Source organism: Cyrtonyx montezumae, unplaced genomic scaffold, assembly GCF_038088225.1.
Source record: "Cyrtonyx montezumae isolate F1298 unplaced genomic scaffold, pur_monq_1.0 scaffold_8, whole genome shotgun sequence".
Taxonomy (NCBI): Eukaryota; Metazoa; Chordata; class Aves; order Galliformes; family Odontophoridae; genus Cyrtonyx; species Cyrtonyx montezumae.
This window is the reverse complement of record NW_027072089.1, coordinates 51,379,267-51,403,041: the sequence shown is the minus strand read 5'-3', so window position 1 is coordinate 51,403,041 and position 23,775 is coordinate 51,379,267. Positions and strand designations below refer to the sequence as shown.

General features: G+C 35.1%; 1 protein-coding gene across 3 annotated transcripts in view; it reads left to right on the top strand.

Annotated features, from left to right (window-relative positions):
• Positions 1-23,775, top strand: part of CDH19 (cadherin 19) — a 105,835-nt gene that overhangs the window by 57,560 nt on the left and 24,500 nt on the right. For all 3 annotated transcript variants that reach the window (XM_065751935.1, XM_065751933.1, XM_065751934.1), the window contains exons 2-3: positions 14,873-15,099; positions 19,035-19,326. In XM_065751935.1, coding sequence (XP_065608007.1) covers positions 14,902-15,099; positions 19,035-19,326 — 490 coding nt within the window. In that variant the 5' untranslated portion in view covers positions 14,873-14,901. The remainder of the gene's footprint in view (positions 1-14,872; positions 15,100-19,034; positions 19,327-23,775) is intronic.

The window sequence follows — 23,775 nt, the reverse complement described above, 5'->3', positions numbered from 1 at the left end:
TTCAAACAGATTAAATTACTAAAATCTTAGGAGTAGCTCATATTTTGCTTTAAGGTTGCCTTTGTACAAAGCCTTCTCAATCTCAACTTGATCTTTGCTGTAAATATCTCAGCATCCAGTTTCCAGTTTGATATCAATATTTGAAGGAAAAAAACAAGTGGCACAATCTGCTGTGAAATATTCCCTCTTATTCTGTATCTACTTGTTTTTGTATGAGATAATTTTTTTTTCCTAATTATTTTCTTTAACAAGGAAAGATATATATTTGAGGCATTTCAGATAATTTGATCAGCTTGGAATAATTCAACTTTGAAACAGTTAAGAGTTCCACCACTTTCTCAGGGTAAAATATTTTTCCAAAGAGAATTTTAATTTAAAAAATATTACTGCTCTATTTGTTTTAAATACTTATGTGCATTTGGAAATCTTAGCTGATATCATTTAGAGAGGATGGCAAGATATCTTGAAAGCCAAGCTCAGCAGACCTAAAATTTTTCTTCTCCTTGTTGGCATGCTGTCTCTTTTCCTTTGGAGAAGGTGTGTCCATGCTTCTTAGAATGTTTCTTTCTTTTTTACAAAGTATTCTTGGCATTACTTCTCCTTCAGTAAGTACTCTGCATATAAAAAATACATTTCCATTCATTATGTTGGTATATTGCTTCATAAAAGCTGTTAAATACATTCCTGGGATTTAAGCACTGATTTGCAGAACAGTCTTTCAAGTCTAATCTTCTTCAGGACAGATACTTTTATTAAAATCAGCTGTTGTTGAGTGTCTAACAGACTTAACTCTATGTTCATATGCATTTTAACATTTTTTTTTTTTAAAGGACGTAAAAATCAAAACAAAGAAACATATAACCTGGTTTTCTTTCAGAAATCCTCAATTATAGGATGTCATTTAATAGAAACATTTCCAGAAGAAATCTGTAAAAAGTCAAAATATACTGTAAAATAGAGAAGGATGAAGAAAGGAAATGAGAGGAAAACTACTATTAAGGAAGTTGTCTATGTTGTCTTATAGCTAATGAGAGCTTCCTGGAAAAAGCAGAACTCTAAAATCACACTCAAAAATAATAATAATAATAATAATAAGCTCCACACTACAAATCAAAAAACAACACATATCCTAAAACAGAAACAACTTCTGTTATTTTATGAGATACCAAAAGAAATTTATGGTAGTGGTTTACTAACTGTTTTCTGTTTTCTTTCCATTTTGTTAAGAATCTTTTTATTTCTCTGAAGAGCATTCCACATCCTGCTCCCTTTCAACCCACTGATACACCATTTGCAAGTGTTGTGTGAAAAGGGCAAAGAAGTTTGGCAGAAGGTAAAATACCTTAAGTTCCAGTTTTCTTCAGATATCAGAGGGATTGGGAGTGGTTGATCTTAGATTCTGAGAGATGACCAATTCAGCACGTTAAGACCAGTTGCATTCAGTAAATGAACTATCATGATTACAATTTCACAAATAGCTGACTGCCTGATTTGTCTAGTCACCTGTGATTTGGCTCTCACTACCACCAGAAAATTGTCTGCGTCCAATAAGAACTCTCATGGCTAGATTAGTGAATAGTGCAGTTTATTAAAGCAACAGATTACATGTACTTTTGGATTGGCAGAGCTAAATACACTGCCAAGTATGTGATGTTAACTAGGAACATGAATAATACATCCAACTACAGTTGCATGAAATTATTGAATAACTCTGTAGAAATTTCTAAGCTTCCCAGGGAAGCACTCAGTATAAGCAAGTGTGTGAATTTTACCCAATAGATGTCCTTATTATGGGGGAGAGAGGGTCTGTTCATTGACTGATCCCAGCTTGCCTGTGATGATATCTCCCTTGCTTGTCTGTGATGGTATCCTTCTGCCCTCAAATTCCTTTTTTATTAAGCCATTTTTGTACTATTTTCTTACTCTCATGTGGAGCTTGAGTGACTCCAGTCAAGCATACCTTTGTCTTGCAAATTTTACTCAAAAATATACTTTTAACAGAAAGGTACAAAACTGCTGTCTTATGTCTGGCTAAGGAAAACAAGATAGTTTATCAGTTCTGATTGTGTGATCAAATCTCCATCCCTGCAAGATGATCATGGAGTTTGGCCACAGGAGTGCTCCATATTCCATGTTTTATTTTTTTTCTCTTAGAGTCGCCATACTAGATCATAGTAATGATCCTATGGCTGGCCACTCTGCCCGTGGCAGGTGGATTGGAACTAGCTGGTCTTTGGGGTTCCTTCCAATCTAAGCCATTCTATGATTCTAGGCTCCCCTGGTGTTTGCTAATAGCTAAGGTCTTAGGTCGTGTTGCTTAGGGAACTGTCACTGAATGGATGATCCAGTGAATTCCAGCCTGGAGGATTTACCTTTTCTCAAAAGGGGGCATTCGAATAAATTATTTTAAGCAAATATTCCACAGATTCTGGGCAGGGTTGATTAATGGACTCAAACCACTTGGAATGATAGGAAATAGCTGATATCAAACAAAATGTCAAACTCAAGATAAAATCTCAAAACATGACAAGCAGTAGAATTCCATCCGGGGAAAATATATGTGTCAGTCTGCTCTTTGAATTAAATGTGCATGGAAAATGTTCAGGTTCAACATTCTGCTGAAAGATAGCACTGGAATTAAAATGTAAGAACAGAATGAAACAAAGCAGAATGGAATAAAATAAGGCTGTAATATCAATTAGCATCTTGGCTGTTCTTTTCACAATTGCGGTATTAAAATGAATAACTGATTAACTCAGGGATCTCATGGAAAGAGCTACAAAATCCATTAATCTAGCAAATTAAATTGTATAAACCTTCTATAAAATGTTGAAATTCTAGATAGGTTCAGTGAATGGAACATCTGTTCTTATTTACTCAAAGATCCCAGAGTAGATTTCTGGTATTTATAATACTACCCGTGCTACTTATAAAGTTGCAGTACAAGAGTCCTGATTTTTATCCTGCTCTGTTGCATAAAGCAGAAGATGTGGAGAAACTGCAATTATTCTCAGAGTTGGCAGGTGATCTCCATTCAGTTTAAAGCAACAGATTTTCATTCTTGAAATTCATCTTGATACCATTAAATATCACGGGTGACTGTGTAACCTTTTTCTTTTTTCTTTTTTTAATACAACAGAATGCAGTGCCCCTAAAACAATTGTACTGCCTGAGACATGGAGATGTGGTGAACAAAATTCAAGAGATTTTTCCTTCAGTTTTACTCCTTCACTTCTTTCTTGTTATGCCATCAGTGCCCCTGAAAAGCAAGTTTGTAGGCTGTGAACAATAACAGTTAACTTCAGGTCAGTTGGTCTCGTCAGTCTGCAAAATTCAAAGTGCAATGTTACTCTCAATCTACACAGCCTTTATGGAGTTTTGAAGCTCAGATTGAGAGTCTTCTTCAAAACAAGCAGTTAATAAGTTAATAATATAATTCATAGCTTCTCTTAACAAAAAAAAAAAAAAAAAAAAGAAAAGAAAAGAAAGCATATATGAAAGCACTACTGTTACTATACCTTAGTTTCTTGTTCCTTTTTATTTCCCTTGACTTTTTGATTGTCTTACTACCCAACACAATACTGGTCTTGAGTGAGTATGGGGCAGACAGAGCCCATTTTTCACTATTAAGGAATTGCAACCTATTAATTAAATACATATAATCCATTAGAAGTGGACTTTATAGACATACATAATTTATAACCATTAATGTCTTCAGGATATGAGTTCTCACTTATATAAACTAATGAATTAAGTCTTTGTCCATTCAGTTACTATGGCAATGCTATGGACTTCCCAGTTTCAGTTGGCTTGTAATGAATTAAATAGTCAGCAACTCTGACAGAATCCTGAAAGAAGGATAATTGTGCAGATGAAGTTTGAAGGAGAGAGGTACCCATACAAACATGTTTCAGTAAGAACTTAATTTGGGGGCAGTTTCAAACAGTATGTTATAGAGAATTAGAGCATCTTTCAGGGCTCATGCATATGTTTAAATGGATTGATGTTATCCACTCAGCTGCCTAAGAACAAGAGAATGGTCTGTAGCTCCAAGAAGGCCAAATAAGAACAGGAAATGCCTACAAAGTAGGCACGCTGGTTGCCAGGACCAAAAGGCTTCTTGAACAAGTATCCTCACAGTTCAGTGGACTGGAAGCACTTCCTCAGTACCAGTTTTCATGAGCTATTGTGAAGGGGTGAACTTTGAAATAAGTCTTATGCATCATTTTCACACACACAGATAGGAATATATATATATATATATATATATACTCATCTCTATAAAGGAGATATCATTCTAATCAGTACAGAGAACGCTGTTGGGTAGTGTAGTTAATTGCTTCCTACAGTTTGGTCTGAGCACCTAAACAGGTTGTCATAAAAAATCCACACAGATCATTATATGCTAAATAAACAGAAATGCACTGAAAGGAATATCTATGTAATCAAAAGCAAAACAAACAAACAAACAACTACAGTCTCTAAAATTAAAGGCAAATTCAGAAATTTCAGAATATTTTTAACTTAATTGTTTTGATTTTTTTTCTGTCAATTAATGCATACAAAAACCACGTTTAAAAATTACGTTTTATTCCAAATTCAAGCTTTTACCTATTTCCAAACTAATTTGATTTGTAGTGCTACTCATGTTTACTCTTCCACTCTTGAATTTTATTTAAATTTTGCTTACTAGCAGAAACACACCTAATTTACTCACAAATACTAACATATCCACTGAGGGATGGGAAATAAGATCCTTGCTTGTTTTTCCTGTTTTTCTCTATGAGTCTCTAGCCAAAATTTCAGTGTCATTTAAATAGCCACAACAGAAATAGCCCTTTTTCTATTTTGCATGCTAAAACCCAGATTTTTTTAGTTTTTAAAGGTAAATTTCCTATGTCAAACATTGGTTATAATATAGTGTATAATTAAGAAATTAAATACGTCAGAAAGAAAGAAGTTATAGAAGAAATGAAAAATGAGATATAGACAGTTTTATTTTCAAGTTTCATTCAGAGGACTTCTATTTTTCTTATTTTTTAACTTTACATTGTTACTTTTATTCTTCAATTAGAAAATTTATTCATGAACATAGATAGTATTTCACCTTTACACAATCTGTGGAATTATTTAAAAAACTCAGAAATCTAGGAGCTGTTACCTGTTCAAACATGCATCATCTGTGACTAAGTTTGCCATTTGCAAAGGCCTCATGTTTCTTCCTTAGATTAATTTCCAAGTCTTCTGCCTCCTGCTTTGCTACACTGATTTTTGTGGGTCTTTCATATTCTCTCAGAGAGATTCTACATTCCATAAACTCTGCTCATTTCTTTACAGCAAAACTTCTTTTGATAATATGTGTTATGCCACTTTATCAGCTAGGCCTGATCACAGTTGTGATTGTAATTTTCTTAATCCATTTTTTCACCTTTGCTCTGGAGAATCTATTTTTACCCTGCAATTAACGGTGCAAATATCACATTACCAGCACAATCTTCCAGAGGTTTCTATCCTTTTGAAACAACTGAGAGAGTACTTAATATTTATTTACTTCTGCTTTCTGCCAGACAGAGTACTCTTGTACAGAATTTCTACAGTTCACACATATTTCAACTAAAAGCATACAAAAACATTTCAGAAGTACTACCTTGCAATGGATTGAGCTAAAGTGGATATAGCTTTAGATTTTAGTTCATTCTGACTTTTAAAGCTGAAGAGAAAATGAAGATATAAAAAAACAGAATTACATTCTGTCTTTCCCTGCTCTGTGGCTGTGTGCAGAGATGAGAAGGAAATTCATCCGTCTTCAGAACATCTCCCATGTAATAAATGGCCCATGGCCAAAAACACAGTATTCTTTTTCAATCCACATTCATCTCCATGTCTAGTTTCTTACTATCCTAATCACTGTATGAAAATAAAATCATACCATTATCTTATTATGTATTTTAAGAGTACCAGACTCCATTGCTTCTCCAATATTACTTACCCTTCACTATGATTCAAATAAGATCGCTTTCAGTGTGAACTCCTGCTGTTTCTACCCTTCTTTACTTACTACTTGGTTTAAAAAGCTTCTTTGAATGAAAGAAACAGTAAGCAATGTAGCTTAAAAATATTCGGTTTCTACATTTTGACATTATAGTAATATATCACAGTATATCACATGAATAGGACACCTGTTGAGTTTGGAATACAAAAGATAAGGCATTCTTGAAATAAACAAAATTGCCTTCTGAATGACCCACAGGGACTCTGGCTTAATAACATAATACAAGACAGTTAATTTTTCACAGTAGACTTCTGTAAAGTCAAATATCAAAATAATCTGCATAGAGAGGTATGGCTGAGAAGCAACAGGGGCTCCTCACACAGGTGAAGAGGGGATAATGACACACAAAGATTATATGATTAACATACTACAGTAAGTTAAAACTGCTGAGTAGAAGAAAGGATAGAAGGATGAGTTAAAGATGCAGAACAGAAAACCTAGTAAAACAACAGAATATTTTGCCATGCTCAATTGCATGTCCAGATCTTTTAAATAAAGAGTATTAGTCCAGTAGATAAGTAATTTTGTCAACTAACAACAATAATTAGTTTAAATAATAAAAGCAGAATTTTTGTGGTGTTGAAGTCTTTGGCAGTTTTTAAATTCTCCAATAGAAAAAGAAGCAACAGCACAGTACAACCCAATGACTTTCAGAAATGCAAGTTCCATCAAAAATACTAGCTATGTTCCTGACTTTCTGATGAATGGATTTTTAGGTTAAAAAAATGGTGCTATAATTAATGAGAATGTCTGAAGATATTTTAATTCAATTCCAAGTAAGGCATTAACTGTGTTGAATGATTGCAGAAGCATAAATGGTAATTTCCCCCCTCAATTTACAGGAAGAGGCACATTACACGTACTAAGTAGCTAGCAAGAAGATTGGAGAAAATGAGACTTTATTTTATGGAAAAGCAGACATTCCTTTCTTAGAAGTAATGGTCAAAATTAAATCTCTGTGTTATCATGGGAGTAACTCACATCCATAGAGTAATCTTTAAATATAGATTTAAAATCATTACTTCTTGGAGTGTGAAATATCAATAGTCAAAAAAGGCATTCTCTTTTTAGTTGTTTTTTGTATTTTTTTTTAAATGTGTGTGGGCGTGAATCTCATGAGGCATTATTACATTAAAGAACTGTATGGGAAAATTTCTGCACAATTTTCAAATCTACTCGTTATAGGAGATTAATCTTCTGAAAAAATATACAAAGAGAACAAAACCTGAGGATGAATGTTATCATTTCAGCAAGTTGTCAATTAATTATTTCCCATTTGAATTTATACTGATTCTGAAAAGTGTAAATATTTCCTCTCTTTAAAGGAGGACAGATTCTTTTCTTCATATTTTTTTATATTACTTAACTTTTCTGAGGAAAGGTCTGTTCTTGCAGCATATTTCCAAGTGACATCCATTCTGGTGGTGCACAACGCAAGACTGCTAGTTGCTGAATGCTGTGGGTTTTTCTCTTTTTTCTTATAGATATGCAAGAGACACTGTCTGTTAATGAATTTAAATCCTATTATTATGTTGCAAATCAAAGCAAATTTGCTAGTTTATACTGAAAACTCTCCATGCTGTTAAAAGGGAACCTTCACTATTATATTTACCTCATCAGTATTTTATTAATAAACAAAGCACAACATTAGTTATTGAAAAAAAGTAATTGTATGAAAGTATAGTTATTTAACTGTTCATAGGGATTGTTTTCAGAATTGCTTTATTTACAAATACATCCTGGATTTTTTCCTCAAATGCAAGTATTTGCATCTGATTTAGTTCTACTTACGCTTGACATAGCTTGGATGATTTCAAGAGTGTTTATGTGGAGAATTGACTACAAAGCCATAATCACAAGTTTAGCAATACCTCAAAATATGTCAAAAAAGCATCAGCTTAACTGAAATGCCTAAACATCTTTTTATCCTTGTGTATTTCTTGTTTGAGAAAGTTAAATCTCTTCAAAAACATGGGAAAGGAGAATTCATTTAGTTACTAATATCTATAGCAAATAATTATGAATGAAAGCAAAAAAGGAACCAGTGCCTATAGAGAATTTTGGAACATTTCCTGAAGTGTTTTCTTGAAAATATCTGGCAAATATTCAAGTGTGAATCACTGAATGTGATCCTTCACATTGTTACACTGACAAGTGGTTCTTCAGTACCAAGTGGTATCCTGCAGAGCAGAAAATGTTCCAGTAGGATTTGCCCAGTGAATCAAACATCTTGTAATTGGATTTGCTACTTCTCTACAGTAAAAAGCAAATGCCAGAAGACAAATATTTTTGTTTTTCCTGCACGTGTGTGTTGGTCTTTTTAGTCAGCAAAATATTTATGCTAAAATAATGTATTTTAGTCAATTTTCAATCGTGCAAACTATGTTAAAAATAAATAGTAGTCACAGTTAAAGAAATCTGTAATTAAAACTAAGCATGTATCTATTTATTTATGTATAGAGCAGTGTACCACAACTATTGTCCTCTCAGCATATTTTTAAATTTATTTATTTTTATTATTTTATTCTAAATACATATGGCAGCAGAATGGCAGCAGAAGAAGAACATTTCAACTTTTCTTCATCTTAGGAATACTGGAAGTAAAATAGGATGTAAATGCACAGCAGAATAGTTTGTAAAATAGAATAAATATATAGTAATTCATCAATATCTAGAAAAAAAAAAGGCAGATAATCCTACTTCATTTTCTTGCAATAAATAGAGGAAAAATAAAGTAGGAATATCTACGCCTCCTGTGTAAGAAATGTTCACCAACCTCTATTTAGTTGATAATACATTTAGAAGCTATGCTTTCACAAGGAGAGAAGATGCCAAACAAACTTAGGAAAAACTTTTAAGGATTTATCACCTGTGGAGAATCTGCTGCAGTTTCTCTCTGTGTGTATCAGCATGATACCATTTAAGTATTTGAGTAAACTTCAGAAGTCTCCCTTAAGTTATCTTTATTCCTTTTTGATGTTCCACATTTAATTTTAATGTTCTTCAGATTCTATTTGAAAAAAAAAACATGAAAAATCATATAGAATCCAATTGATTCTTAGTTGGCACTCCAAAATGTCACTTCCACAGAATAAAAGCAATCTGTCTGAGTCCTGCAGTCTGAAATTTTTCCCTCCCCACAGGGCTATGCTCTGTTAAAGGGAATAGTGTGGGTGATGCTTTCTGTGCCCCCACAGACTTTGGGGATGGATATTTCTAGTCTGTAAACTCCAAAGAATTGCAACTGGAAAAATTATTTATCTTTCTCTTATGCACATGACTGAAGTATTTGAAGCTGCACTTTCAGGTCCATGTTATACAGCTGATAAAAGTGAGTAAAATGATCATTTCATGTTTCCAAAATTCAGAGTCTCACCAGTCACCTAAGGGACAAACAGGCTTCTGGAACTAGACTGGTTCCAGCTGCATGTGTATCTGCAAAACTGCAGATTGATAACTAATTACTCAGTTCTGAAAATACTGGTGGACCAGGACTGAAAAGGGCAAAAGGTGCCTATCTCACCTTGTGTGTTCACAGGCACTAGCAAATAAGTATTTTGTAGCCAGATATATGTGAGAAAATTCATATGGAATATATTATGTGAAGATGAATAGTCGCTAGTTTGAATTCTGAAAGAAGTCTGGCTGTAATTCTCCACATTAATTTACTTATGTCTTTAAATGATTAGTATAGTTTCAGTGAAGGAATGAGAAGCAAAGATATATTATATCGTAAGATTGTAAAACAGAATATGTCTTTCCATCCTCTGTTTTATCTACTTTGGTGTATGGGCTGAACAGGGCTCTCCCACTTGTAGTCTTCAGACACTGTAGGAAATGTTATCATTCAATTTTGACCTTTCCTTCCTGTAAGAATGAATGTCCTACCTTTCTGCATATTCCTTCATGCTTTTAATAATAGAGATAGCACTTGAGAAAGAAATATCACAGTTTGATACTGTAAAAAAATGTTTCATCTATTTAGTGTATATAGATTTCTGCCAACAGCTTGCCAGGGTTTGAAAGCTCAGGTTTTTGACATCAGAAATGGCATTTGAAATTTTTGTATAATGCAGTATATATACTAGTAAAACACTGAAGTCATTTGGTATGTGTTAATACACCACCTAAAATAATAATCAGTACATAATTATGAAAGAATAGCAATAGCTGGATTTCTAGTCAATCAGCTCTACATTGATTACAATACACAGACATAAAGGCACTAATCAACTAAAAAATTAATTTTTCTAAAACTATTTTGTTCATGTATAACAGACAGATAATTACTGTGGCAATTCTATGTAACAGTTTGAAGTCTTTCCCTAATGGTATAATAGCATATTTACAAAATGAAGAAAATAATGAGTCAATTAGAATAAAGTGAAATTAATGTCACATTCATAACATCTAAGTAATTGTTCTCCATGTAACCGAAGTACTGGGTGACTAGTGGAGACACACACAGCTGTTAATGTGTTAATATGCAGTACAAGTCAATATGATTTGGTCAAATGTCATATCAAGACGTGTTAAAGAGGACACTTCTCAAGGAAGAATAATAGCTTTTAAAATAGCCAGGAATGCATTAGACTAGCAAGGCTATTGTTGATATATTTCTAATTAACTGACTGAAGATATTACATTTTAGATATTAGCTCTAGTAACCAGAATATAATTATATTTGGCATATTTGTAGCAGCCCAAAGTCATATGAAATTCTGCAACTGTAAGAAGTAGCAAGGATAGGACTAAGTCCACAGTTTTGCAAATATATGAATATGTTAATTTTCCTCTATCTATTTTACAAAAACAAACAAACAGATAAGTTTTAAGTATCAAAAACAAACAAACAAAGCCCACAAACACAGGCACTAAATAACTGAATATGATGTATGCATATAAATATAACATAGATAAATAAATCCATACACACAACAATTTCATTGTGTGCTATAAATGTAACCAAGTGTCTATCACAATGGGTGGAGCCTGAACTGGCCAATACGAATGAGTCCATCTACAACCTTTTCTCGAAGGGTTGTGGAGCAGCAGCATTGTAATCAACTAAGATTACCTGTAATCAGTCATATAAAATAAAGTGGTAGAAATAGTAGATATACTAAAAATGAACATATATAATGTTGAAAATATGAAGTCTACTGAAAATCTGATCTTCTAACACTCAGTAATCACAGAATCACAGAACTGTAGGAGTTGGAAAGGACCAAACCCCCTGCCAAAGCAGGCTCCCTAGACCAGGTTGCACAGGTGAGCATCCAGGTGGGCCTTGAACATCTCCAGAGGTGACTCCACAAACTGAGACCTGGACAACCTGATCCAGTGCTCCGTCATCCTTATTGTGTAGAAGATCCCATGCACATTTGTGCAGAACTTCCTATGCTTCAGACTGTGACCATCTCCCCTCATCCACACATTGCAGAGAAGAGTCCAGCCTCATCCCTTTGCCTCCCGCATCTTAGATATTTATAGACATGGATCAGATCACCTCTGTGTCTTCTTTTTTCAAAGCTGAACAGATCCAGGTCTCTCTCCCTTTCCTCATAAGAGAGTTGCTCTAGGACCTTTATCATCTTTATGGCCCTCCACTGGACTCTTCTGAGGAGATCCCTGTCTTTTTTGTATCAGGGAGCTCAGCACTGGACACAGTACTCCAGGTGAGGCCTCACCAGAGAAGAGTAGAGGGAGAGGATCACCTCTCTTGACCTGCTGTCCATGCTCTTTATAATGCACCCCAGGATGTCATTGGCATTCTTGGCCACCATGGCACACTGCTGGTTCACGGCCAACCTGTCATCCACCTGGAGACCCAGGTCCCTCTTTTCCGAGCTCCTCTCCAGCAGCTCATTCCCCAGCCTGTACCAGTGCATGCAGTTATTCCTTCGTAGGTGCAAGACCCTACACTTGCACTTGTTAAACTTCATCTGGTTCCTTGGTACTCTCAACTTTTTTCAAAAAATAAAATCCTTTCCTAGTCTACAAGAGTATCATGGTTTTCATTAAGTCTAAAAGGAAGATGTTGCTTTAAAAGCTGTAGCCTACTTATTCTAATAGCAATTGATGTTTTTATTACTCCGTTCTAAGTATTAGTCTTTATTAAAACAGTTCAATCCAATGCAAGTGAGAGTGAAGATATACTACTTCCTGAAGAGTGGAATAGGAGCAGAAATATGGTCCCCATTTATTTCATACACTTGGGAAATTATTAGTGACAGCTCATTTGCTCATCTCTCAATATACATTTGTCTTCTTTTTAATGAGGGATTACATTATTAAGAATTTATCTATTTGTTCGTTACTATATGACCTAAAAGCTCAGTGCTTTTAGTAATCATCCCTTCTGCTACATACTATAACGCAGACTATAAGATCATTTCATTTACAGTGACCATACAAATTAAGGGAAAAGAAAATACAAGCAGTAGATAGGAGATGATAGAAGAATGCAAGGGAATAGTGAAACAATACTTGTCACTATGATAGGAATCATTCTCAGTATAGAACTTCCTTAAAAACTGTGAGCACTTTTTGCAAATAAGAAATGATACTGATTTCTATTTATTTGTTTGTTTGTTTGCTAGTTTATTAAAGGAAGACTAGAAATAGAGAGGGAATAAGAAATCAGTTTTCTGGATATTTTGCAAGAGTTACTTTCAAGATTGAGTATGGAGAATAGAAAGAAGATGATTGCTTCACAAGGAAAATATTAGATATAGAAAGAATTTGCTCACCAAAAGCTGGAGGCACTGTCTCAAAATCCAAAGATGTTGGAAGCAAATTTACTTTCAAATACCTTGAAACAGATTGCATATGTTTGATTGAGTAGAAAAGGCAAACCAGAAAGACATACAACTCTCAGTTTTACTACATAGCCTTATGTTCTTTCACAATAATTTGCTTAGCATTTTCAAGAATGTCACTTTATACGCGTATCAAACAGTGTGAAAAATCTCAAAATTAGAAAATGTTTTTTTTTTCCTCTAATTGACAAGAAGTGTGATGTCTGAATAGATGTATAATAGGCTATTGACATAAATTAGTAATGAAGAGACAGGGAAATGGACCAAAATGCTAATTATGCTCTCTAAATTGTTCACCACTGATGGCTAACTGCTTAGAACACTGCTGAAAGGTGGGCAACAGTAGATAAGTGTAGTCATGTTTGGTATTCTCAGTTCACAAACAGTGTCTTGTCAGATGAGTTTGCTGAGTTTCCATTTGCTGTTCAGTCTACATGAAATAATACTCTACAAGCCGGAAATACCTTGTTGACATAGGTATGCAGTGTCAGAATAAATGGCTGAAACACAAGATCAGAAGCAGTTACTACAGGCCAGACTGAATGTCTGTCTCCTCATTTAAATACTACTTAAAATAACCTTTATGATTCCTCAGAACAATCTTTGACTATTTCTTCACTTAGATTGTTTGACCTTTGCCATACATCGTAGAATCAAATAATGGTTGAAGTTAGAAGGTCTTTAAGTCATTTGATCCAACCCTTTACTCAGGAAGGGCCACCCAGATTAAATTATTCAGGACCAAGTCCAGATAGATTTTGAGCACCTCAAGTGAAGGAGATTTGCCAACCTCTCTGATAACCAGCTCTAGTGTTTGACCACTGTATTGTAAAGAAGAGCTTCCTGATGTTTATGTGGAACCTCCTGTACCCCAGTCTGTGCCTACTGCCTCTTGTCCTGCCTCGGGGCATCACTAAATTCTATCTTCTTTGCATCCTTCCTTTGGATGTTTATATATTTTTATAACATCCTCTTTGAGCCTCCTCTTCTCCCAGTTGTCTCTTCTCATGGGAGAAGAGGTCTAGTGTCTTTATTACTTCAGTGGTCCTCTGTTGGACTCTTTCCAGTATGTCCAGGATTCTTGGTACTGAAGGGCCCAAACTGAGCACAGTATTCCAACTGCAGTCTCACAGATGCTGAGAAGACAGAAAGGATCACCTCTCTTGACCTGCTTGCAAAATAATGGGTGTTGATAGCACTATTATATAAAATTATCATTTTAAAAGATATATTAGTTTATATCTTATCCTGAACAGACAAAAGGTCTCTGAATTTTTCAGGCCTAAATAAAAAGCAGACAAATGCATAAATTTTTTTTGGTAATTAAACTAGCTACTGGAATATATGGCTTTAAATCCATGTATCCTTTATCAGTTCAAGGACGAGAATGTTGAAGGTGCTAAAGGCAGATAAAACTTTTAATTCCTATAGAACAGAAAGGAGAAATATGAACTTTTTTACCATTTCCTCATTGTACTCTTGTGTCTTTGGCATTTCTGTAGGCATTTTGATGAACTGGGGAAGAGTAAAAGAAGATATAAACTATATACACTGCTCAGTTTCAGTTGTCAGTCACTGGGGCCACTGAGGCTAGTTGTTCACCCTTCTGGCAGTTCTGTGACTGCAGTTCAAAATGAGCCCTGTCTAAGCAGAAACATACAATTATTCTGATCAAATTATTCATAGGCTACAATACAATTACCCAGCTTAATTTGGAAGATGAATTAATTGGAGGATGATTTTCCTTTTTTGCTTAAGAAGTCCCTGTGTAGGATATTCATAAAGGAAAGCTGAACACTTGATGTTCATGCCAGAATCTCTTAAAGAATTTCCATTTTAATCAGAAGCAGACTTTGTTTCAACTCTTTAGTTTCTGGGAGGGGAGGAGTTTTTAAGATTGCAAATCATCTCTTACATTAGTACAGACTATATAAGTAAAAGTGGGAAGTTCGAAGTGATGCTTTGTCAAAGATTTTTCTTTTTTTCTCCTTTTCCACAGAGGAAAACTGTTTGAAAAGAGGTTTCAGCATGAATTGTTCCACTTACCTCTCTCTTGTGCTGGCACTGGTTCAACTTCAACCCTGTTCTCCAACCATGCAGAACTACAGTGCTCAAAAGACAGATAAGTCTTTCAGAACAATTCCAAGATTGAAGCGTGACTGGGTCTGGGAGCCACTTTTTGTAACTGAGGAAGAGACCTCAATGATGCCTATGTATGTTGGACAGGTATGACAAGTCACAATGACAAGGTGACACAAGGTTATATTTAACATGATGATTATCATCTTACAACTTTGACTTGGACCATCAAACATATCTAGTGACCTGGAAATATTACAAAAAAAATAGGAAGAAGAGGTAAGATAGCTGCAATTAGGCAGCACAGCACCTCAGCTGTACTGTGACCATATAATCATAGAATTGCTCAGGTTGGAGAAGACCTTAAAGATCATTGAGTCTAACCACAACCTAACCATACTACCCTAACTCTAACAACGCTCCTCTAAATCATGTCCCTGTGCACCACATCCAAATGGTTTTTAAACATATCCAGGGATGGTGACTAAACCACCTCCCTGAGGAGTCTAGTCCAGTGCTTAACATCCCTTTCTGTAATGAAGTGCTTCCTGACATCCAACCTGAACTTACCCTGGCACAAATTAAAGCCATTTCCCCTCATCCACTTGCCCCCAGTGAGAAGAGACCAACCCTGCTATTGCTGTAAGCACCTTTCATATATCAGAAGAGAGCAATAAGGTCTCCCCTCAGCACCCTTTTCCCCAGACTAAACAGCCCCAGTTCCTTCAGTCTCTCCTCATAGGGCATGTTCTCCAGCCTCTTCCAGGGCTAGAGGTCATGGCAGTAGTTAAGTGCCTTCTATCATCTGGCTCCACCATGAATGAAACGCTAAAACTGCACAGAGCAAGTAGAGCTACCAAAATGAAAATTTCCTTCCTATCTTCTGAATGAAAATTAAGGACTCATTTATCAACATCTGGCAATTTGCTTGTGCTATTTTTGGCATTGCATCAAAGCAGCCATACTGATTGTAGTGTAGTTTACAAACAGTATTTAGCATGATCTTCTATTACACTAAGTAGCAGCTGATTCATCCCTCATTAATTTTTAATGAAGCAGATTAATACTAAATCCTTTTACCACTGAGAAACTACAGGAATCTGCATGGTTCATTAGATTAACGTAGCTTTAGCACAATGAGCAATTACTTTTCACCTTCCTTTAAAAATGTTCTTTAAGATAATTGTCTTAATGATACTTTATCTACTCCTTTTTTTCCCTCTTTGCTTACTCTTCATATTATTTATTATTATTATTATTTATTTTTGTAAACTGGAAGTAATTGTAATATTGAGATCTAGTTTTCTTTAAGGCACTTTCTAGATGAATGAACCAAAATAAGTTTAGCTGCTAATTAACTAGCACTAAAATTTAATTGGGCCCGAAGGGTGAAGTGCTCAAAATTCATTAATTACATTCTTTCAGTCCCTTCGAAGTAACTACTACAGAAGTGCAATGTCTTACTTCTAAAAGAACAAGTATAGGCGTACTGATTTTTAATCATTATTACTTTTTCCCATAGCTAGAAAAAAAATAGTTTCCCATTAAAGAAACTTCATAAATATAATACATTTTCACCTCTAGACTACTTTAATAATATAGTGTTTTTATTTTACACAGGTAAACTTTGGGGAATTGTAATTGAGAACTATTGTTAGTTTACTTCAGTCTAGCTGCTCTCTAGATCAGACATTTACTTGTGGATTTCTGTTGAGTACAAGAAACTCTATTTTCTGTAAATAAAGTGAAAATCTGTGATCAGAGCATGACTTTTCAGTAAATAAAGCCCAGAAGAAACTCTGAACAAAAAGATAGAGGTAGACAGTCTCTGTTAATTGTTATTCCAAATTATAACTCTTTATGCAGTCAGACTCACAGCTCAGCGTTCAAATTTAACGTAGATTAATGAATACTTTTCCATTATCCTGATTAAGAAAAAGAAATGCATTATGATGTCAGATATATAAAGATAAGCACATCAATTCTTTGTCCCAGGTTTCATTTGCAATTAAAAGACCATTTATTCTATTGCATCTAGCATAAAAAAAAATGTCAGCTGAGAACCCTCTGTATATTTTCTCAGCATCTGTCATATTTAAGAGAACTCTCATTTAATATCATAAAAATATTTTAGGCATAGTTGTATTGAGATAAATGGTTCATTATAGGCTATGTCTAAAAAATCAATCCCAGTCAAGCTTCCAGATGTTTATTATCTAAGGATTTGATGTATTTTGTTATCATATCCCAACTGCATCATAAGATGAAGATCCAGACACCCATTTACCTTTCCCGTGGTCTAATATTCATGATAAGAAAACCAAAATATATATATCCAATATAATCATATAATCATAGAATGGCTTGGATTGGAAGGGACCCGAAGGATCATCAAGTTCCAACTCCCCTGCCACAGGTAGAGCCACCAACCTCCAGATCTGGTAGTAGATCAGATTGCCCAGTGTCCTATCCAACTGGGTTCTTTAACACTTCCAGGAACAGAGCATCCATAACCTCTCTGGGCAGCCTGTTCCAGCATCTCTCTGTAATAACTTGTGATGCTGTTTAGCCAGCTGCCAAGCTTGAATGACATTAAAACAAGTGGGACTCATAGAGAGATCCTGCCTCCAGGGTTCACCACATACAGGTGAACCTGCCCCACATTTCAAACACAGCTACATACACTGAAAACTTCAGAGTTTAAGATTTTTGTATGTTAAGGGATTTGAACATCATAATCCTAAAAACGAACTTTCATGTTTTTAGGTGGAATTAACTGCAAGTTTAGGACTTGAATACTCTGACAAGACTCAATATAGGAACTCAACACTTCATCCCTCATACCTCAGAGCAGTATCCCAAACACATTTTAAATGAACTGTCAACTGAATGGATAAAATTGAACAAATATACAATTCGAAATACAACTTTCAAAGAGAAGATGAAACTTTTTCAACATCAGCAATTATCACAAAATATTTTTTGTAGATCTAATAGAAAAATGTGCCATAGTTATTTATTTTCTAACATATATTCTACAATGAGCTGTAGGGTCAGTAAGAAATTAAGAATTAAGCAAAACAGGAACATTGTTGAAGTGAGCAGCTAGACATATTATTTACTTTTAAAATGCTACTTTGTAGGAGAAGCAAGTGGAATATATTTATATAGATATATTAGATTAAATTATTCAGTACTTATCCTAACCCTTAGATATTTTGACACCTTTTGTTCAAAATCCAAAATAAATTAAAACAAAGCAAAACAACAAAATAATGGCATGATGAAAATTGCTGTTGTCAAAAAAAAAAAAAAAACAACTGTAGATGACTGGCACATAAAGTGTTCCAACCCCTGCCATCACAGAAGTGCTTTTGCATATTGTTAACATTAATAGAACAATTTTATTGACATAAAAAATGCAGCTGGACCACAGTAGTCTCCACGGCTCAGCTTCATCAGAGGAATCATCATCATAAAGTTCATCTTATCAAGATAAGAGAGGATGCAGATCATCCTGGAAGGAAATGGAAAATGTCTGTCAATTTATTTCAGAATAAATAATACAGACCTATATTTCAGAATGGCTTTTCATCTCTTTAATACTATGATAAAATTGAAACACCACTCTCCTTCATGATTACACTTAGTGTTGCTGAGTATAAAAATAATACATGTATATTTCTATAATAATCATAAGATAAACAACATTTGTAATAACAAATAAGATAATTTTTAAGGACCTTTGTAATGTTCTCAGCAGAAATCTATGCGTGCTGAGAAAGCAATAAGCTAAAATGTGAACTTAACATTCATTCCTTTCATTCCACAGTGGCTGAAGCACCCTTTTTCAGGTTTACCGTATACTTACATGTCAGATATATCAGTATTTTAAAACTGAGACACAACTGGCTAAAAATGTGACAGTGCCATCTTTCAAATATTAGTTTCCAAGAATTGTCACCAGTGAGGGGTACCCCTGTAGAATGAAAACATGAAAACCCAAAAACTGATATTCCAAACTTTATTTCCACCTCTATGGGAATTAAATAATAATACATTTTTCTGTTTTTCACTTACAGCTGAAATCAGATTTAGACAAGGATGATGGCAGCCTACAATATATTTTGACGGGAGAGGGAGCTGACAGCATTTTTTTCATCAATGAACATGGCAAAATTTATGTGAGGCAAAAGCTGGATAGAGAAAAGAAATCCTTCTACATTCTAAGAGCACAAGTAATCAATAGGAAAACTCGTCTTCCTATTGAACCTGATTCAGAATTTATTATCAAAGTTCGAGATATCAATGACCATGAACCACAATTCTTAGATGGACCTTATGTGGCTACTGTTCCAGAGATGTCACCTGAAGGTATGATGTGCTATGAACTCTTTAATTTCCTGATAATTATTATTTTAATAGCTATATTCATTTAAAATTTTAATTGAATATTTCATAGACTACTTTTCAGTGTGAAGGAAGCCATGCTATTTTACAACCTTGCAAATTTATGAAGGTGTATATTTAAAATGAATTTTGTGAATAACTGCAATTAACATACTTGCCTTTCAATATTTAGAAACCTACAGGTATCAGATTAGTTTTACAGATTCTGGATTCATGCTTGGATTGAATATAGAAACCTTCATTTTCCATAATGATTCAGCCTTGAAATTTACATTTATTAAAATAAAAAAATAAAAAATAAAAAATAAAAAATAGCATCACACTTCAGAATAGGTAGGCTAGTCTGTAGCCAGATGGTACTACAGGGGAGATTTCAGTCAGACAGATTTCACTACTTTTTTAATCAAGATAGAACCTTAGTGTCTGTTCATTGTATGACTGTTGTTCCAGCTTGTCAGGTTGTCATGGTTTTATGATTTTTATTATTGGTATTCCACATCATAACATAATGTATTGCAGTGGGAGTTAAAGAGTTAATACTCCAGCTCCATGGATTATCGACAGTTCCAGGTATACATGTCTCAGAAGAGAAGAACTATGTACCCCAGGGGATTTTGCATTGCTTTGTATTTTTATGTTTTTCCACTCAGAGGGAAAGATTAAAAATTGTTTGCTTGTCACAAGACACGCTCTTTCCTTTCAGACCAACCCAGCATCAGGTGCTTGCTAGCCGTCTCACCTTCAGCGTTAGCGTAAGGCCTTCAGTTTATTGGACACTATCTCTTGATCATTTTATTTGATTTATTAGCTTCAATTCCAATTATATTGCATTATATTGTGTAATTTTGCATTCCAGTACCTTATTTAGTAAATCAGCTTTCCTCCTCAGATCGTTGTCGCTGTTCTGTTTCTACGCCCATTTCCTTTTTCCCTTTTTCCCTTTTCCCTCTACCCCCTCCCCTTTCCTGGGGCATGAGTCCCCCATCCCAGTCATCACAGAACTGGGCTGAACCACCCGATAAACCATTGACACAGGTCTTCAGGCTTCTACCAATGTGATGGAAAAATAACATCCACTTAAACTTTAAATGCCTCTGACCTTGCTTGACTCTTTAAGCACATAAATATAAGCTCAGATGAACTGAAATGTACTCAACAGCCTTCTTCAGTCTCTTATGTTTTTACTTAATAATTAAACAATAGACATTTATTATACTCCACATAGTAGAAATCATACCGTACCGTAACTGAAAAAGAGTCAAATGTACATCAAAGCACTCATGATTTTCCCCAAATTTAAGGATAGTTTATTTCGTGTAAGTAATGAGTTCAGAACAGGAATGAAGTGGGCTGATGTGATGATCATCCTTGTATCATGTATGATGCCTACCTATTTCCACAGCCAAGTCTCTATTGCAATTGGTAAGCTTCCATTTGTTTGGATTAGATGATGGACAAGATAGTAGCACTTCAAATTCATAAACAAAATAATTGAAATTTTCACATCAAAAGCAATGACATAAACTCGGGATCACTTCTCCCACATATCTATATGTAAAAAAAATCTGGATTATGTATCTGGAAGCTTGTGTGAAAACAGCTGACACAAATGAGCACATTACTGATAATGTTATTACAAAAAAATATCTTCTTAAAGAAAGGAAAAATAGATTTTTTCAAACTTACTGAAAGAATCCCACTAATCTTTTAAATTCCTACTACTATCTCTTGGTAGTTTCTATTACAAATAAAATTGAAAAGAAATTCTAATATTATGTCACTTAAAATGGTATGAATTAATGAGCACATTAACTTAACAACATAATAAAAAATATGTTTCATTCATCATCCAACTTTTAGGGCTGATTTAGTGAATCTTCCACAAGGAGCTGTAAACTTTATCATCTTATGTCATCCTGGATAGATTTTGCAAGTCAGGTATACTCTCTTTTGAAGTTTAATTAAAGGAGAGGTTAATATTCTAATTCCTGCAAGAAAGTAGTTCATAGTAACTATCAACAATAGCTTCAAAAGACATCCATTTAATCAACTTATTTCCTGGTACCCCTGCTTTATAACATGTACTATTCAGGAAATCCTTCTGTGTGTGTGATTATTTCTTCACTACTACTTTATTCCATTCAGTCAGAACAATTTTTCTCAAGTTATTTTCATTTGAGCTCTTACTGAAATAACTTTCTAACAAAATTCGTTTGTGGTTCAGAGAGTACTTCTGGCCTTATTTTCTCAAGATCAGAGGCAAAAAGATGGTCATTTTGTCAGTTATTTATAGTTTTTTATGTGCTCACAATTAAATTTTACCCTCAGCAAGTTTGCTGATGACACCAAGCTGAGAGGTATAGTTGATACAGCAGAACGAAGGGATGCAATCCAGAACCTTGATAAACATGAAAGGTGAGCCTTTGTGAACATAATGAGGTTCAACAAAGCGGAGTGTAAGGTTTTGCACTTGGGTCAAGGTAATCCCAGATATATATATGAACTGAGAGAAAAACTCCATGAGAGCAGCTCTGCGGAGAAGGACTTAGGGTTCCTGGTATATAAAAAACTTTACATGAGCCACCAGTGTCCACTTGCAGCCTGGAAGGCCTATGGTATCCTGGATTCCATTGGGAAGAGATGTGGCCAGCAGAGAGTGAGAGGAAAGGTGACAATTGCCCTCTATTCTTCCATTGTGAGGTCCCAGCTGGAGTATTTCATCCAATCTGAGGCCCCTAACCATAGAAACATATAAGTTAAGGTTGGAAAGACCTCTGTGATCACCTAGTCCAACTCTCTACCTACCACCAGTATTGCCCACTGACAATGACCCTCAATGCCAGATCTCCATGGTTCTTGAATGCCTCCAATACAGGAAAGATGTGGAGCTTTTGGAAATGGTCCAGAGGAGGGCCACAGAGATTGTTAGACGGCTGAAGCACATCTCCTGTGAAGATAAGCTGAAGGAACTAGGCTTCTTCAGCCTGGAAAAGAGAAGACTGTGGGGAGACCTCATTGCAACCTTCCAATATTTAAAGGAAGTTTAGGAACATGAGGAAAATAATCTATTTACACAGGTAGATAGTGATAGGGGAATGGTTTTAAACTGAAGGAAAGGAGATTTATATTAGATATCAGTAGAAATTTTTTTTACTGAGAAAGTGGTGAGGTGCTGAAACAGGTTGCCCAGAGTGGTTGTGAATGTCCTGTCCCTGGAGGTGTTTAAAGCCAGGCTAGATGGGACACACTCTCATTTTATTTTATTTATTAACTTAAATTCTAATTATATTATATTATATTATTTTGCATTCTGATATCTTATTTAGTAAATTAGCTTTCTTCCTCAGATTGTTGCTGCAGCTTTGTTTTTAGGCCCATCTCCCTTTTTTCCCTTCTCCTCTTCCCCTTTCCCGGGGCATGGGTCCATGGGTCCATGGGTCCCCCACCCGCACCCCATCACAGAACCAGGCTGAAACAGCCCATAAACCACTGACACTTGGGCAGTCTGGTCTTGTACTGGAGCCAGTGGTTGGTAACCCTGGCTGTGGCAGTGGGGTTGGAACTTGATGATCCTTGAGGTCTTTTCCAACCCAAATCATTCTATGATTCTGTGAATACTAAGGAACACAGTTCATTGTCTAGAATTAGCTGGATATTTTTATCTGGGGTTACACAGATTTTAAGATTCTGATAATGTATTCTTTCAATTTTTTTTTCTTTTTAAGTGATAGTGGGTTATTTATAAGACACTTGGTCTCTTATAAGAATGATTTTAAAGTAGCTTATTATTTAATATGCCTCAACTTACACTCACCCAGACCTGTAACTATTTACACAACTGAAATTCAATTCTGAAATTCTTCTATATTATCTTCCTGTCTTACTGATGAGTTCCTCTCTTACTGACAAAAGGATGATTATATGAAAGAAAAATTGTAGGCAGTAGGGTCTAAATGGCAAAGAACAACAGTGGTATTCTTTTCTCAATACCTCTGTTTTTCACCTAAAGTCAACAATAAGCAGTTCACAGGTATGAAACCTCAGTCTATATTGACTTGACTTGCCTATAAACCGAAAACCTAAAAATGCAAGGTTCTGCAGTATCTAGCCAATTTCCTATCATCTACTACATGTTTGAGAGGTCCAGACTGTAGCTGTTACTGTCCGTGGGGATCCGTGTGGAGTAGTACTGGGAGTGCTGCAGCCTGTGGAAAGCCCACATGGGTTCAGTCCAGGAAGAACAGCACTCGTGGGTGGGACCCATGTGAAGAAGGGACAGAGTGACCATGGAGGAGCCATAGAAACAAAGCGATATGTAGGGTCTGATTGCAGCCCCCGTTTGCACCAATTGTGGAAAGGAGATAGAAAAAACTGGATGGAGGGAATGTTTTTGAGTTTCTCACTCCTTTAGTC